Genomic DNA, 18,155 nt, shown 5'->3' with positions numbered 1-18,155 from the left:
TATCCTTCTCCACGATGAGAAAGCTAGTTATTCAGCTTGTGGTATGCCTTGCTATTCTCAATAGAAATGCTTTTAAAGCTCACCTCGTAAAATATTTTGGGCTTCCAATATGATATGCCTTCAGGGGAGTAATCACCTGCCCAAAACATAATATTATTTAATTTAATATCAGTTTTCTTCATAATATGGTACGATATTCCATTAGAATATTGGAAAGTCAGTTCTACAAATCTGATGTTTGGGTATGAGCGCTAGACTTTGCCATGAGCAAAGAAAGACTGCCTGGCCTGGATTTTGAAGGGTGCTTAACTCATCAGTTCCTAATGAAGTTGATAAAAGACTTGCTACTGACTAGGAAGCCTCTTCATTTTAACAGAAGAGGGACGGTCAGCCCCTCTGCTGATTTATGGCGGCTGTGTCTTAAAAAAAACACTTCAAGAGAAGAGTACCAACATTCCCTGTCCTGTAGTGTATTGGAACAAAACTACATCAAGGGTGAAGTTACTTTCCATAGCTCTGCTCTAAGTGTTAGGAAAAATATTGTTGGCAAGAAAACAATACAGAGAACCTCTAGAGTGCTCTTGATAGATGTACGTAGATTTTAAGATCCTCACGACACCCGCTTATTTTAGCCTTGCTTTAAGAAGCCTCCCCAGTTAGGGAAGCGTTTAAGTTATAAGATCACACTAGGATGTTTCCTAATTTGAGGTCTTACAGCCAAATTCTGTTTAAAAATTGCATGAAAAGGTTTTGTTGACTCAATATGTTGGTGGTTTCTGGCTTTGTTTTGGTTTTTGTTTTGCCTTCTGCAAGGAATGAAAAATATTTCTTTGGGTATAGCCCTGGAATGATCCATTCTGAATTTCGTTTTGACTCATTCAATGAACTAAATCAAACAGTTCAATTATCTCCATCAGTTTAGGAAAGTCTCACAAGAAATGCAAATGCATTCCCACACGAATGGATAATTGTAGGTTCAGAAGTTTTGCAAACAAATGAAAAAATGGATATTAAGAATCACTGATAAATTTAAAGCTAGATTACAGACCATTTTAATCAGTACCAGGAATGTCATGAGTGCATGCTTATTATAATTTGTCATTATCATTAACTGGGCCACTGATTTGCAATAGTACGGTACCACAGCTTCAACATTTTTCAATAATAGGTTTTCAGTATCATTCTGTTCTACTTGGGACTAAAAAGCAAATGATTTGCCATAGCATGATGTGAAATGTTCTATTATTTGGATTTAACATAATCTCAGCTCTGAATGATGGAGAGCCAAATTCTATTCTCTTGTATCAGTGCAACGGTGAGTAACAACAGGAAATATGCAGCCAAACTCATTAAAAAATATTTATCTGTATATATACAGTATAAGTATATATATGCGGTCTGTTTATAACCTTTGTATGTTTACACAATGTGGCACTAACCCAAATGTGTTTACACATAAGCAATGTCATATATGCACCTATATAGGTATATTTCTATTTGCATATTTACTTTCAATACAGAGATATCTTACATATCACATGAATGATTTCATGTGGTATGTAATATATATTCAGACAAGTGAAATACATATATTCAATGGGAAAACACAGTGCGTAATCAATAAATAACAAATGATGTAGGTTTTGAGACTATATGCTTGTATTTTTACTTACATATGTCTTTAGCACAGCCACTTGTAAATTCCTAATAACTATTTATTTCAAAAAGTTAGTTACTAACCTTCTCAGTTTTTCAGTTACTTTTTCAAGTTCCTCCTGAGCACGTCTCAATTCTATTTCAAGATACTGACGTGTAGAATCAAACTCCGTTTCAAGCATTTCCAGCTTATGGGTAGTGTATGATAGACGCTTTCGTAATTCCCCCTTCTGTTCTTGCAAAGTACTAGAAAAACAAAGATGACAGCTGTAGAATTTAGCTGCTCCCAAAAAGCTTTTCATGATCCACTCTTTGACCAATTCCCTAGAGTATAGGTTGGCATTAAGCCAGAGAAGTGTGCTTAATAATTTGTTTACTGCACTTCGGAAATCTTCTGATTTAGACAGTTGACTGTCTTCCCATCTGTCCTTTCTAGCAGTTTCTTTGCTAATCTCTCATTAGCCATAATGGAATATTTTGTGAAAGAATCCTCATTAAAATACAAAATACAGTCTAGAGTTTGGTTTCACACGGGACCTTTCCTTTAGAGTTATCTTAACATACTATGACTGAAGCAGCAGATATCTATAGAGCAGCAACTCTACATAAACTGTGCAAAAATATTTCCTTGCCAATAATTAAAGTTGTAATGTATTTTGGGGAGAAAGAAAATTTTGTTTGATTTGATTCAATTTTCACCCCAATACCTGGCCATAATGCTGCTAGAGACATTGTTCAACATTTTTTCTGGAGAATGGTAATCAATTAATATTATAGTAATTGTAAAGTTATGGCTCTTTCCCCATTTTCCCACTTATTTGGAAGCAAAGGCTTCCCAGACTCAGGTGTCATCCTAAAGTTTTCACAGTTCTTTCACAAACGAAGAACTTTACACCCGGCTTGTAAGCTAGCTTCAGTTATGCTCTGACAAACCAAAGCACTAGGCACAGAATTTGGAGAGGAGGTTTTTCACTTTATTAATACTCTTCTCTTTATTTTTAGAGATGACATAAGATAGCACAAAGCAAGGACATCTGCACAAAATTTTTATCATGAAGGTCAAAATGTCATCTGCACCCAAATCATCCCTCTGGATCTGAAGCAGCGAACCTGGTGATCCATCCTCTCCTTGCTTTACTGGAGATTGACAGTGAGGCTTCAGGGGAACCAGTCTGCACTTGCCTCAGTTCTTATCTGCACAATAGAGATCTTTTATCCTTGCCTATTTAGTTGTTAAGCTCCTCAGTCTTCTAGTATGTTTGCCAGTTGCACAGCAGGATGGGGTTCCAGTCAGAGCTGGTTTCTCTGGAGGTGACAGTAACTTGGTTTGGAGACTGCAGCCTCATTACTGAGCTGATCCTGGAGCTTCACATGGGACCTCTGAGGCACTACAGAGCTGGAATCTGCCATCACCTTGAGACAAAAGTGCTACCATGTGATGCACTGTGAATTGCCTTGTTTGTTTTTAATCATACAATAAAAATAATTCTTCATAAAAGAATGGCAAAACTTGATTCCCTTTGATGTCAAGTAAGCACTGCCATCAGCTTCAGGAGAATAATGATTTGGGCCTCTAATTAAAAAGAGAGTTGGGAACAACATGCCATTCTTCAAGAAAGACTTCTCTGAGCTGTCTTCAGTGTGATTGCCTTCTCTACAGGCTGCGACAGGAGCTTTGGTAAGTTAATGCAAGAGCTTTACAATTGCTGCTTACTTGATCCATGCAGCTTAGAGCTCAGAAACAGCCTAATGTTTTGCCAACACAGTGCTCTATTTCAATTACACATATTGCGTGGTTACGGTTATACTTAGATTACCACTTGTAGTTATATTCTCTTAAAATAACACATTCTAATTCAGACATTTAATGCAGCTCCAGTTAATGCAATCATTTAGTTTTTGTATTTCACTTGATGAATAAAAGCCCCCGATTAGCTAGGGAAATGAGACTCTGAACTCATGCTGCTCATTTCTGCATGTCCTCCTTTATGATGTTACCACATCATAACACCTTTCACTTGCTCTGCTTCTGTCCTGTTGTTCTCACTACTCATTTGCTCATCTTGGGAAAGAAGAGTGGTCAGTTTTCCTTCCTGTAGCCTGGCAACTTGGATTTTCTTCTGTGAAGTGGGAGTTACAGTGTCAGAAGTGTTTAAAGTGAAAAGAGATTTCATCTCAAGTCTGCTGCTGCTCTAAAAATCCAACCACTGGGATTTGTACAAAAAGTAGACAGTAGGCCCTCCAGCTATGGTTTTAGATAAAAATGGCCAGGCTGCTGCTCTATGCTGGGCAAGTGCAGTTAATGCAAATTAAACCAGATCATGGGAGGTTTGGCCACAGGCAGTTTGACCTCCAGGAGGAAGAAGGGCTGTAGGGATACAAATATAGCAGGAATGCTGTGGATGTTTTAAGTCAGTAATAGTTGGAGACTGCTTAACAAAATAGGGAAAAAAGCTAACAGCCTCCAATAACTTAGTCCGCTGCTTCCTCATGTAGGTATGTTCTTGCTTTGGGTCTCAGTTGTGTGAAGATTAGGTAGGAGTAAAACACCTGACTCCTTCAGCAAAATTGCTTCTGAATATACCTGTGTGCCCAGACCTGTCTATGTGGGGAAATTTGGGGTTCAAAATTAGAGTTCTGGGTAAATCTCAATCCTCAGGTGGAAGGCAGTGCTCGTCTGAGATGCCAAAATGTGCTTTGGAATTCAAGTCTGGATGGTTTGCCAAGTTTTGGCAGCCTGAACCTTGTGCTAGGGCTTCAAAGTTTCAGAAAAATTTTGAAGTATAAACTTCAAGCTTAACCTTTTTTTCAACCTTGAAGTTCACTTTGAAATGTTTGTATTCTTGAATTCTTTGCTTTCAGAATGGGACAATTTATTAATTTAAAACCAAACCTATAGTAATAAGCTTTAGAGAAACAGTCCACATACGTGTACTCTTCCACATAATGCTCTGGGTAGTAAAGCATACCTGTAATGTTGTACAGAATAAGGAAAAAACCCAGTGTTTAAGGCATAAGTTAGGCAACTTCAAAGTTATTCTCATTCAGCAAACCATAATTCTGAAAAAACTCCACTCACTCCCAGCTAAACTGGAAAGATATGATGGCATCCTGAAACCTTCCCAAACTTAGTACAACTCCTGCTTAGTGTGTGCTTTAACTCATCTGAAACGCACAAAACCAGCTGGCTGTTTTTAAGAGGACTTACTATTTTTAGACAGGAACAGTAACACCTGGTTTATGATGGTGTGGGAAAATTACTTTGGGGGGAATTAGAGAGAAGTGGGACCTAATGGAAGCGTAGTATTACAGAAAGCTTTTTTTTAGGGTAAAATACAGCTGTCGCTTTAAGGATGGTTGGCACGCATGGAATCTACATCACCACAGCTCCCTAAGCAACACACCCTGCCAGCTCAGCACCTGCTGATAGGAGTAATGGAGGGTGGAGCGGAGTGGAGACACTGAGGTCTTCTCATTCTTGCTCCCTGCAGAAATGGGAACTTGATGGCACCACACAGCTGATAAGCCTCATAGCAGTTGTTGCATGAAGAATCCGCAAGATGTCCGTGGCTGAGGCAACTGTTGTAGCGAAATGGCTTTCCGCAGATGAAATAATTGTAATAACATTGTAATACCAACACACACCTCCATCTCAAAGTTACCTGCCTCCAAGGTGCTACTGCCCCTTACTGGGCATACGATGCCTGTCAGTAACAGCGATACGTATGACTAGAGTCACTCAAGCTCCACATAAATGTGAAGGAGATGAACTAGTCCTGGACTGAAATAAGTTCAAAGGGGCAGAATTGTTGTCTAAACTCCTGGATTACTCAACTCTGATTTAGTGTTCGCTAAGTTAGGTCAAGCTGACCCACTCTCTAAGTGGAATGAAGGGACTTCCAATCAAGGTAGAAGTGATAAATTTCTAACCAATCCTGTGTGTGATGAATGAATATGCAATGTACTGTGAAGTACAACAAGTGGACAAATGAGGGGAGAAGTTAGGGAAGATGCTATCGTAACTTCTGGGATCAGTTGACAGACTGAACCTGTCTTCTCCCCTGTAGGGAGGCCTATTGGGTAAGAACCTTTTTCTGCGACTTATGCTACCTGCTGTTAGATATATTGTTTAAAGCTTGCTTACAGTTGGTGTTATTTATCACCAGCAATCTTTGAACCTTATTCTGTCACAAGTTTACATTAATGAAGAGCATTATTTCGAAACTATTAGTGTTAGTCCTTCGTGGGTGCTAGCAGTTGCTGGCAGTGGGTAACATATTCAAATAAAGTGGGAAGACCTGCTGAGGGGTCCCCCTGATGCTGTTGGCATGTTTTCCCTGAGCCAGTCAGTCAAATCGCCCTCCAGCCCAGAGGGACTGTTGAGTGAGGGGTCCCTGTAATGGGACACTGGTTGGGCACAAAGGTCTTGGTTTTCCTGGGGCACTGATAGATCAAACACCCAGGGTGGAGAAATTTTCCCTTCTCCCCCTTTTCATGTGACGGACAGGATTCCTGAAGATGTAGTAGTAAGTAAATAGCAATTAATCATTATTAAAATACAAGTTATTACACAGAAAGATAAAAATTTTAGAAACAAAGAAATTGTGTTCTGATGAGAATATGCTGAATGGTGGAAAACACAGCCACTTTATGCTGTGTTGTGGGTTTTGCTTGTGAAGTCTGGGTTTTTCATAAGGAGTGCTTAATTTTGTTGGGTAGCCCTGAAAATTTGGTAGTGGTAATTTAGACAGTGCTGAAAAGAGGGAAAAAAAAACCCCAAAAGTAAAAATATGGAGTCAGAAAGTTAGCCATTTTTCCCCCCTTCTCCAAAACAACCAACTCCATAAACTAGCTGCATATTATTTCTGCCTGTCACATACCAGTTAATTAGAAAAGTTTACTGCACAATTGTTTTTTAATGCTGGTAAATCAGAATATCATAATTCATAGCTTATCTTCCACGGCTAATGGGTCCTTATGATTCTTTATTTTATATCTATACCTATAACTACATATCTAAAACTGAGAAAATAATTACATGGAAAAAGTACAGCTAGGAGAAAGGAGAATATTTATTTGCAAATAAAAAAATATTCTCTGGAAATCTGGTACTGCTATGTCTTAGAAAACACAAATCCTATATTCCATGGACTTCCTGAAACTCTGACAGCTGGGAGGAGTGTGGAATTACAGGATGACTTCAAAAATCCTGTAAGTAGGACCTTTTCCATAAGTGGTTTTCTATTTCTTCTAATGATCTCTAAAATCCTGCTCCTGTGACAACCAGTGGTTTGTAAGTCACTACCCATTTTGCTTCATTAAAGTATTTCTCTAAAAACAGGGACAGTAAGTACAATACTAAATATTAAATATTTAGACTGGTGAAAGAAAGCGTCTCAAGGGAAGCTACTTTAAAGGTTATTAAAAACAGGTCTCCAGACTTTGCAAAGTATTATTTTCATCAATTAGCTCTGTTTATAATAAAAAAAGTATAAAATAGATATGAAAACATATTGGCATAGAAATTTGTGCCCACAAAAATTTAAGCTGCAGTAATTGCCAGGTTTGGAATTGCTCCTTGCTGGAGACTTTGAAGCCTTTTTCCCTCCGGCAGTGCTCCTACAGAGAGATGCCAAGCCTCTGTTGAATCCTGTTGCTGGAGTTGATCCCCAGAAATAATTCAGAGGCTGTTCAGGGGAGATATTATCAGGGCAGAGTTAGCACTGCTCAGGCTCCACATTTAATGCAGAGAGGTCTATTTTACAGGAGAAAGATGAGAAGGCCGTGCAGGCAAGTTCAAGTTCCACCCAATACTCCTTGTGTTTCTTTCCTGGTGTTAAAAGTTTGCCATCCCAGCTTGCACAAGGATTGAAGCAAAGAGGTGTTTGCATTTGTGGTGTCACCTCACCCTCTGCAATAGACCTCTGTCCCCAAAGGGCAGTGAGTAATCAAAACAGGTATTTTTTTCCCTAGATGTTCCTGCCAGCTTGTATGTTAAGCTGAACATTGGTGCCACTCTGCACAGCTTCAGCCCCAGGGAAGGGTGCGCAGGTTGGTGAGCACCATGGACAGGGGCAACATGTGACAATCTCAGCCTGCAGCCCTTGGTCACGAGTCATCTGTAGTGCTGGCTGGAGAAGCACCAGATGAACATATTTTCACCACAGCATTTCAGGCAAAGCTGAGCTGTTACTCCCTGAGAACTGATGTCTGTTGGGCTGCTCCATTGGTGGAGTGTCCTGGAAACCCCACATCTCCACCTCACTGGTCAAACTGCTTCAGCAGCACTTTTACATCTGCTTGCCACCCCAGGGCTTTGCTTTGTAGATGAGTCTGCATTTTTTTTAAAAAACAGAGCAAACTCATTTTTTGAACTATTGAAATTCTCCCTGAATGGACTGATTATGTTCATTCACACAGCTCTAGGAGTGAGTAAAACAAAATATGATTAATGGTGTTTAGGAGGGAAATTAGCAGTGAAAGGAACGCAAAACAAGGGCAATATAGATGCTCATGTCAAAAATACTCAAAAATCATATCAAAGGTTCTTGTTTCTATGCAGTAAAACAAGTTTTAATGTAGCTGTGAAATGTAAGTCAAATTAATTGTGTTTTGTGGGTAAACATCCTGCCTTGGGAGAAGGAATGTGTAGATTGGAGTTAAATGAACTGGGGTTTGGGGCTCTGAGCCTTGTACTTGGCTTTGCAAATGTGCCTTGTGTTATACTGGCCAAGCGAGCTAGGGCAATACTGCTGGGCAGCTCTGGTTCCTGTGCTGGGTCAGTGATGATGAGCAGGTACTATTAAGATGAAATTAATCTGACCTATTTTAGAAGCCTACTTTTAGATTAGGTAATGCAAATCTGCAAGTATCCATTTCTGTTAATTACAGAGGGAATCTAGTCAAGTAGCTCAGATGTAGACAACTGCATCTCTTCAGATAACCCCCCTCCTTCCTGACTCAGTACCGTGTGTATGACATGAGGTAATGGTATTCCCTTGCTGGTGTGCTTAGATTGCATGGAGGCCCACAAAAAAAAAAAAAAAAAAAAAAAAAAGAACCGCTAAATGCTTTTAAAGCATTTATCAGATCTGTTTCATGTTGTCAATATATCACATTCTAAAAAAGCCTTCATAGGATCAGGAATTTGTGAGCACTGAAGGAAATCTTTATATTCTGGAAGAATTTTAAAAATATATGCTGGAACTGGATTTCAGAAAACATCTTTTCTTCTACCCTGTGGGTTTTTATATAGGGAAGAGTTTAAAACCAGTCAGCCCTGTACAGGTGCTTGCTGTGAAGGAGTCTAAAGCAGGAGAGGGTCTCTGGGAATGGCCAAGAGACCACCTGTGAGCCCAGACATGTCATGCCCACTCAGACAACTGATGACAGCCAGGAGCAGTAACCTGGTGGGCAGCCAGGGAGCCTGGGGCCAGGTTTGTGCACTTGAATTTCTGGAAGTGGTTTCCCAACAGTGTGAAGCTGCTGTGCACCTCTGCAAAGAGACGGACTGTTTGGCTCCAGGAGAACAAACAGCCACATCCCTGTTTTTGCTTCCCATCTCTGAATGGAGCCTATCAACACAGCGACAAGGGAGGTCAGCCAGGCAGGAGGCAAAGCCCTGGGGTACCTCTTACTGACATACAGCTCACACCCCAGGGAGCAGCAAGCTGGGGACAGAGAGCTCTGGGGATGTTTGCAGCTAGCAGAGATCCCAACAGGTCCTCAGTGCCACTGCATTGCTGCTCAATGGAGGTGGACTGCACTCCCAACCTGACCTTAGGGATACCAGGGAGTTCTGGTTTCAGCAGCTCCTGCTGGTATGTGGCTGGGGGGGTGTCTAATTACCCAGGACCTTTTATTCTAGTACATCTCTGCTGCTGGTCATGGAGCACGGCTCAGGCATGGGGCACGCCAGGTCTGCATGTTGCCCAGTGTGGATGTGCTGCAAGAAGGGCACCCAGACCTTGGCTTAGGAGGGATAGCTTTGAGATGACAGTTGTGGCATTGAATCTGACCCCTCAACAATGTTTGTTAGATTTGTAGTTGTTGGGAAATGAAGTCCAAGCATTTTACAAATGTTTTCTAGATTAATGAAACAGCTTTAATGAAGCAGTAATTGGATTTCTATGTTAATCAAGTTTTGATTATGTGTTACATGCTCAGGGTAACCATTTCAAAAGGGTAATGCCAAAATTAACTTCCTTGTCTGCAGCCTTTGTGGCTAACCTTGTGCTTGCTCTGTCTGATTAGGAGGGGGATGGGACCAAATTACAAACTCTAGATCCAGATTCTAAGAATCCACTATGGACTTGAAATTAGTTTTATTGGGGAAATATATTATGTTGCTGCAGTTTAGACTCAGAGCCCAGTCCACAAATCCCAATGCTCTTGTGCTCTTTATTCAGCAGCTTCATTTGTACCCAAACAAATGCCTCGGCATATATGGATCCAAGTTCTTCAATAGGTATTTTCCTGTAATTTCAGGCTCACACTCACTTTGTCCAGCTCACTTTTTTTGTTTTTTTTTTTTTCTTTGTTTGTTTTGGGTTTTTTTGGGTTTTTGGGTTTTTTTTTTCCAAATTTTCACAGGGTCTGCCTGTTTGTTTGGTTTTTTTTAACTACAGCACATCCACCAAATTTCTCCATTACTTTCAAAGAAGTTTGTTAAGTGTTTGAAACTTTGGAGTATGAACAGTTTGCCTGTCAAATTTCATGCAGATCTTTCCTTCCTATAGAGATATATATATATACATATACTTATATAGATAGATAGCTTTTTTTTTTTTTTTTTTGGGGGGGGGGAGGTTTACTTGCAAGTATTAAACTGCTTGAATTTTCTTTCCAGTACTCATTTTCAAAATAAACAACCTGAAGCTGAGTTTGGATTGTGAGAGGGAAGGCCTGTACATATGTTTCAGAACAAATGTGTGGGTGATCCAAATCTGGAGCTTAGATAGTTTCCAGATGACTGATGGGCACATAAAATAAGTAATACCGTCCTTTTCTTAGGTTCCAGACATTCTGGCAGAATTTAAACCAGAGAAGAGGGGATGCTTTATCAGAAACATTAGAGAAAGTCATTTGGAAGGGAAGCGGGGTGGTGGTGGGAAGAGATGTTTAGCAGTTGAAGTCCAAAGTGCTATAGGACAGATCCTTAACTTGAGAGCCTATTTACAGCACCTGGAAAGCTGATACAACTACCTTAAAACAGAAGTATCGCTGGATTTCGGAAGGCAGCTTTTCCTCGCTTAAGATGTGAGTATCTGGGTCTTGCATAATTTGCACAATTAAAAATTCAGACCAGACAACAGGTATTATACAGTAAGTGTGTCTAAACTGTGCTGGGCTTATTTATAAGAGGTGGAAAAGAGAGATCTCTCCTAAAAATAAAACTGAATTATGTTTTGGTGATATTGACCCAGCAGTCTTTCATTGCAGAAGTGGTGACTTCTATAACAAGTATCTGAAGCCCACAGACATATCTATCCAAGAATGTTCAATATTAACTGTAATATGAGGCAATTAAGATATGAAAATTCAGTTACATGTTGACATGCAAAAAACCCTTAGAGGACTAGCTGTCAGCACTGAGTTGTCTTGAGTGAATGCCATTATTGTCAGTGGAACGTGGCAAGATTTTTAAATATGCTTGTAATAAAGACATACAAATTGTCCTTTATTTAAAGGTACTATCCATAACCTCAGGCTCTGAATGGATTGAATAGAAATACCATGAATAAAATTACAGCTTTCAGAAATAGACACTGAAGGTGTTTTGATTATTTAAAATGAAGTTTCTTCAGCAGGAAATTGTGATTCCCCCGTGTGCTGAAAACTGCAAAGGGCAAATGAACACGAACAGTGGGAATCCAGACCTGCATCTAGGGAGCCAGAGCACTAAGAAATCAAGGGTGCAGAGCAGCGAACATGGACTTACAAAATGGGATGTGTACCATCTACCACAGGCAGCTGTGCTAGCCAGCCCAGCGCCCTGCTCGGTACAGGGCGGCACGGAGAGCGAAAAGCTGTGCCATCTCTCTGAGGACTGGTTTAATACCTCTGCTCACTTGATTTGGATCTGGAGTTTTCAAAATACTTTTCTGTTTCCTACTAGCAAGATGACCGCTTTTGCTTACGAGACATTTTTGAGGTTAAATACCCGAGCGTGGTCAGGCTGGCTGTGTGTGAGAAATGAATGCAGTGCACTGCGAACAAGCAGAAGCCTTGTGCCCAAATTCAAAGGTGACTGAAGCAGAGTGAAAGAGTGGAAGCAGCAGAAGCTCTTACGATCTCTGCCTTCTTCCAAACTGCCTCCTAGTGCCTTTGTGTAGGCTCTTCCTAAAGGCTGTGAAGACCAACTGATTTCAGCTCTGGCAGGAAGACTCTTAAAGTCAGTGGCTTAAATGCAAACTGTTAGGTCCAGTGAGTGATCCCACAGAAGTCTAAATAAAGACTGTCCCTGTTCAGTTTGTTTCTCCATGTTGCTGGAAAATGAAGGGGTGAACAGGTGGAAGATAAAGTTGCAAGAGAAGAAAAGCATGCAATTCAAAGAGGAATATATGTTTTCTGACTCATTCTGTTGAGGTAGGAAGAATATGTTGATTTTCTCATGATAATGTAGGACTCTGCTCATGTTCATGCCCTACTCCAAATTGTCTGCATTGTCCAAATGTTGCCTAGTGCTCTGGCTGACACCTGAAATGAGTCAGCTGGTGAGGCTGGGAGAGAAGGGAGTCGAATTCTGGCATGGCAAACTTCAGGCAACATTTGTACAAGAGCAGAGACATAACGGCCTTGACCATAGATGAAGGGATCCTTTCACTGCTTGCTGCCCAGACTCTGCTCTTGACAGGACTCTGGAATAAGGTGCATTCCTGTAAGAGACACTATTTTCTGGCTTTCCAGAGGCCGATATGTTTGCATAAAGCATTTGGCTAGAAGAAATGGTGAGTTACGATGTAAAGTTGCAAGGTATGAAAGGATAAGAAAAGCAGCAGAAAAGGCTGACTGCAACAACTGCTTCTTGCTGTAACAAAGCCTACTGGGGGGCTGCCTTGCACAGAAAGTGAAGCTGTTGAACAGACATTGCCTGCTTTTTAATGTCTGGCAGAGTCCTAGATGCACAGCATCTCACTAGGGAATACAAACTACTAAGCAATAATGAGAAATACAGGGAAAAAAAGGAGTTTTTTTTATTGAGAAAGTGAGGTAGCAAAATTAGACATAGACTTCAATTTATGATTTGGAAGCCAAAGAGAGCTCTCCAGGCCACTGAGCAAGCTGCCTTCAGTTGCAGCATCTCTCCTTACAGCTTCGAGTGGCCAGCTTCTAGATTGCTTTGGTTTGTAGTCACAGCTAAGTGCTCCCTCTGGAAATTACTGAAAGCAGCCTGCCCCATCAGCTCACAAGCTTATAAAGTTATATTTTAATTGCTTTATTAAACCTTTCTCACTTTAGCTTTTATCTACCTTCCTGATTCATCTTGATCAAGCTGTGCTGGAACAGGAATGTGGTTCCTGCTGACTTGTGCCATTTATTTGTAATAGGACATGCAATGAGAATGGGTGAGACCCACTGCCCAGAAGCACGCTGAAATTTATCTCACTCTTTCTATTAAAGGACTGAGGCTGGAGGTGCGGTAGGGGAGTACTTTAGAAATGTTTTAGTAGTAGGGTCAGAATTTTGTTCCCGTTTCATTTGGTATAAAGCATCCAGGCATAGGCTGACGGACAGAGGTTATCATGTCTGTTCTCACCTTAGCTATTTCCTTCATTTCCACATCCTCTTCTTTTTCCTCTGATTTGAAATTCATCTTTTTCTGGCTCAAGGGACTCATTGTGGTGGGCTGGCTTAGCACTTCTGTCAGAAAGGTTATGCTAAGCAGATGAAAATATTAAACATACCCTTCTGGCTCCAAGACCAGTCAGACAGAATTATACTGGACTGGGACTGAGGGGAGAAGGAACTGCATATGCCACTGCTTTTTTCCTTAATAAGGAGTGTATATGATCTCATTTGGGTAAAATACTGAATTTTCTTTTTAATTGTATCTGATGACAGTTGCATTCTGATCCTCTTTTGTGACAGAAGTTCTACAAAACAGTAGCTCACGTTTTATGTATAACTTGAACCCATAGGTGCTTGCCTTTAAAAAAATGCCAATGCTTTCCAGATATTTTTACTCAAGAGTGTAGGAGATAATGATTGAGTGAGACACAGCACTGACCCCTCAGATGCTTTCCATGTAGGTGCAGTCAGTTCTACTGTAGTCTCTGTTCATCATTTAGTTCCCCCATCACACACAGCTGTATGATGTTACTAAAGTGACATGCCATGGAGGTGAGCTCTAGGGACTTTTTGGAAGGTTTTCTAGCAGTAGAACAGATCGCTGGTTTATTAGCGCAAGCAAACAATGAAATTAAATAAAGACGCTGATTTATATAAATTGATTAAATAATACTCCTTACCCTAGACACACCCAAATTCACAGCCGTGCACAGAAAATTCAGATTCTGAGGGAACTATTGCTACACACAGACTCACGTATAGGACGTTAAACAAGAACAGTAAGAGCTATCACCTGTTATCTGAATGAACTTCTTTTGCCTGAATATTTCAAGGTATTTTTAGTTTTCCTACAATAACAAATGATCCTCGGCTCTCTGATCAACTTGATATTACAGCAAAAGAAGAAAAGGAAAGAAAAAGAAAGGAATTCGTTGTCTTTGGCTAATTATTTAGAACCCTACCTTGTTTTATACACTGCAGCACACTATTTTAGGACTTGTTAACTGAGACATCTTCTACTCTGCAAGAGTATAAATGAGTTCACCTCTAGCAGGTTCCCCACTGCTCAGCATGTTGTGCAGTCATTTCATACAACCTTCCTCCCAAACTAATGTCATGATTTATTAGTTCAGCCTAGTCTATTTTATCCCACTCCCTCAGCTGAACTGGCTTGTCAGTGTACGACTGTTTTGTTGCCTTTTTTGTGGGTTTATAGGGAAAGAGAGGGAAAAGGACTGCATTCCTCCAAACTCCTGTTAGCAGTCCAGCACCTTGGCATTAACTCTTCCGTAGTTTTTGGAGTGAGCCAGTAAATGAAGGAGCTCTATGTAACTGTGGAGGGGCCAAATCAGGCACCAGGTATTCCTCTGGAAAAATGCTTGCACTGGTCATGTGAAAATCAATACACAACGTGCTGCTTCAGAGGACCGCACAGGAGCCCTCTGCTTCCACCTGCCCTGCAGACACAGCACCCAAGGAACCACGCAGAGTGAGGAAGCAGCTTTGTTACTACAGAACTTCCCAAAAATGCCTCTTGCACCCTGAGATGTGGATTGCATAAACACAGACCCTTTTTTTTTTTTTTTTTTTTTTTTTCTTTATAACTGAATTACTTTAGCATTCTGGGTGAATTGAGACTTGGGCTTATGACTCTCTTGCTGAAATTTTGGTTGCTTTCTCATTAGTTTTTTAAAGGTTAAAGTGCATGCGTCAGGCTGGGTAAAATAGAATCTATCCTCATTTTGTAAGTGCTGACAGTTGTCATACTCACTATGTTTCATTTTCACAAACAAATGGTTTTGTTTTCTCATTCTTTCAGTAAGCTGATATTTTTCAATATAATTGAAAAGCAAGTTTCCAGATAAATTTGTAAAGTCTAGATAAGTGAAATCGGTGTGATTAAGATTGAGTTAATCAACAGGAAAGAAATAAGCAAGCTTCAGGAAATACTAAAATCTCTCTAAAAATTTAGTATCCTTGTGAGATTTTTGAAAAACAGGGAGGGAAATGAACATTATTTTTCAATGTCTGTTTATTATTTTTTATAAAATGGCTAAATACCTGAGCTAAATTCCCAGATTTGTACATTTTAAGCTTTGGTATACTTGGAGATAACTGCCTTGGAGATAAATTGTCGTATTGTCCTCTAAAAGAGTAAGCTTATTTTTCTTTTGAAAGCAAAAACTGCAAGTGGACAGTGATGGAGGAAAAAAAGATATATTTTTTTTAGGGACCCTACAGAAAGGTTACTAAATGTCATCCTAAGACTCTGAACTTCCTCCACAGGCATCTATTTAAAAACACCACATAAGATCAATCTCAGTGATTATACTGTGGCTGTAGAATTTGTTCTGATTTCAAGACTTGAAATATTCAATCAAATTGGAATCAGGGTCAAACATTCTGAGAAAAAGCTTTATATGCCCTGATTATATTTCACATCACTGGTCATCTCCAGGTTTTAACAAGGACAAGCCGCAGACCACAGCTATTTTTACATCAAGCTCATCTAAACACAGGCAAGAGTGCATGTGCAGAGTCCCAGGGAACTGAAAAATAGAAATTCAAACCACTTTTCCAAGACTGTTGTTTTTTTCACTACACAGAGTGTAGACTGTGCCTAAAAACACCAAAAGAATCTCACTTACATCTTTCCTATACTAGCAGCACTCTTAAGATGAAAATTCACACACATTGTTCAAAAGAAAATCATAGACTTCAAGATGGTTTAGTGATGGACTTGGCAGCCCTGGATTAATGGTTGGACTTGATGATCTCAAAGGTCTTTTCCTACCTAAATGAGTCTATGATTCTGTGATTCCCATAAGGCAATCTAAAGCTTAGCCTGTCTTTTTTATCTAATTACTTACACTGAAATATATTTCAATCTTTCATGTCATTGAAAGCTATAGGATCAGTGAATGACATTTCTTCTACATACCTGCCACTTGAAATAAAGTCGAGCAAAAAAGAACAGAGAGTATATTCAGGAGAAAAGCAGAAGAGAATCTAAGCAAAATATGGAAAAAAACTTATACTGTGTGCTGCATAGGAATGTAAACTAGAATCAGTCGTAACTCCTCCATCCTTTCAACATCCTTTCAATGCTGTACCTATAGCATTGAAAAAATCCTTGCTTCAGGAGACCGAAGATTAGTGTAAACCTGATAAAGGAGAGAGAATATATACATACCAGCAATTAAGAAAGGTGGGTGTACTACCCAGATAACTGTGCCATCAACAATGAAATGCATTTTGTCTGTCTTATAAGAACTAATCCATCAGAAAAAAATATTAAGTGGTAGTAGGCAGCAGTGGATTTTGCAGCTTCTTTCACATCTTTCAGTTTTATACATGTTAATAACAATTATTACAGGCTTGGCTGTGGCAAGCATCTAGAGTACTATAATAAACAGATCTGCTGTTATTCCCCTAGTTCAGAAAACATAGCGCAACTGAATGATGAGAGACTACAGACTGACATGAAGAAATGAAACATTTTTATGGACATCAGAAAGTTAGAAAGAAAGCATAACTTCACAAAACATCACTTATTAGTTACCTGTCCCAGAGAGTAGGTGAAGATTTTGCGAGCCTGCCCTGGAGAATTCTAGGTTGCCATAGGCAGGTTGGCACCCAGGAATTTCGTACCCTGTAGCATGAATAGAGGATAAACCATGGCTAGGTATGGCTCATAAGACATACGAGTGATAACCTAGCTAGTTTTGCTGCATATAAGTAGACTATGGCATAATTTGGTAGTAATTAGTATTCAGGATATCTTATTTTAAAGCAGTATTAAAACTACAAGACAAGGTGATGTTACAGCACACAAATCTAGTGATTTTCTTTTATGACTATTTTAGGTCAGAATAAGCAATTATAATTGACCTTATGAGGGCTGTAAATGGGTGCCACTCCATCTGCTTTACTGGAGAAGCATTTGGTCTTGACATTTTTGAATCAAGCTCTTATATGTTTGCATTGTAAAAACATCATATTAAACAAATTTATGCTTCATTGAAAGAGGGTCAGCAAAATTCCTTCTGAGCACCATAGTGAGAACATGTTTAACAGCGCTAATTAAATCTGGGCTGAGGTTCAAGTTCCACATACCAGGTTCCATGCACATCTACCAGCAGCAGAACAATAGCTGCAAAATATTTGCTAGAAATGAAAAGCACAAAGAGAAGCAATCTGAACTAGCAATATAAGCTATAAATAAACACACAGCAAAAGCAGATCCAGAGCCCAGGAGAAGGCCAACAAGGCAGGCAAATCAGCAATGAGATCTGTTGCCCAACATGAGCATCAAGCAATGCTGGTAAGATTCAAAAACACCACTGTTCAGTCCTTAGTCAAGCATATTCTCACTCAAGCCAAGTTTTTTCCTGAGTAAAAACTGAGTAAGGACTACAGTATTTGGCCACACAGAATACAGTGTCTCTGTGTTCCTTTGCAGTATCAGAAATGCCACATAATATGCCTTGAAGGATAATGCATAAAAGATCCATTTTTCCTGGCTGAAGCATATTCATATTTATCAGATTTTTTGCATAAGCTTTCCCTGTGGTCGGTGATCACTACAATGCAGAAAATCCTACCTTCCAGTATTCATCACCAGTTACCAGTGGGTACTTCAAAGTAGGGACCTTCTGGACTGTGGACAAATCTTTACATAGAGGAAACATTTCAGGAGCAATAACTGT

The 18,155-nt window shown here is 39.8% G+C and overlaps 1 protein-coding gene across 2 annotated transcripts in view; it reads right to left on the bottom strand.

Moving 5' to 3' along the window:
- Positions 1 to 18,155, bottom strand: part of BEGAIN (brain enriched guanylate kinase associated) — a 156,031-nt gene that overhangs the window by 57,161 nt on the left and 80,715 nt on the right. The window contains exons 3-4 of one of the 2 annotated variants that reach the window (XM_037395928.1): positions 17,009 to 17,098; positions 1,741 to 1,902 (exon numbers count right to left, since the gene is read on the bottom strand). In XM_037395928.1, coding sequence (XP_037251825.1) covers positions 1,741 to 1,902; positions 17,009 to 17,098 — 252 coding nt within the window. The remainder of the gene's footprint in view (positions 1 to 1,740; positions 1,903 to 17,008; positions 17,099 to 18,155) is intronic. The other variant, XM_037395929.1, reaches the window with a different exon arrangement.

Source organism: Falco rusticolus, chromosome 7 (assembly GCF_015220075.1).
Source record: "Falco rusticolus isolate bFalRus1 chromosome 7, bFalRus1.pri, whole genome shotgun sequence".
NCBI classification, from domain to species: domain Eukaryota; kingdom Metazoa; phylum Chordata; class Aves; order Falconiformes; family Falconidae; genus Falco; species Falco rusticolus.
This window is presented reverse-complemented; position numbering and strand designations above follow the sequence as displayed.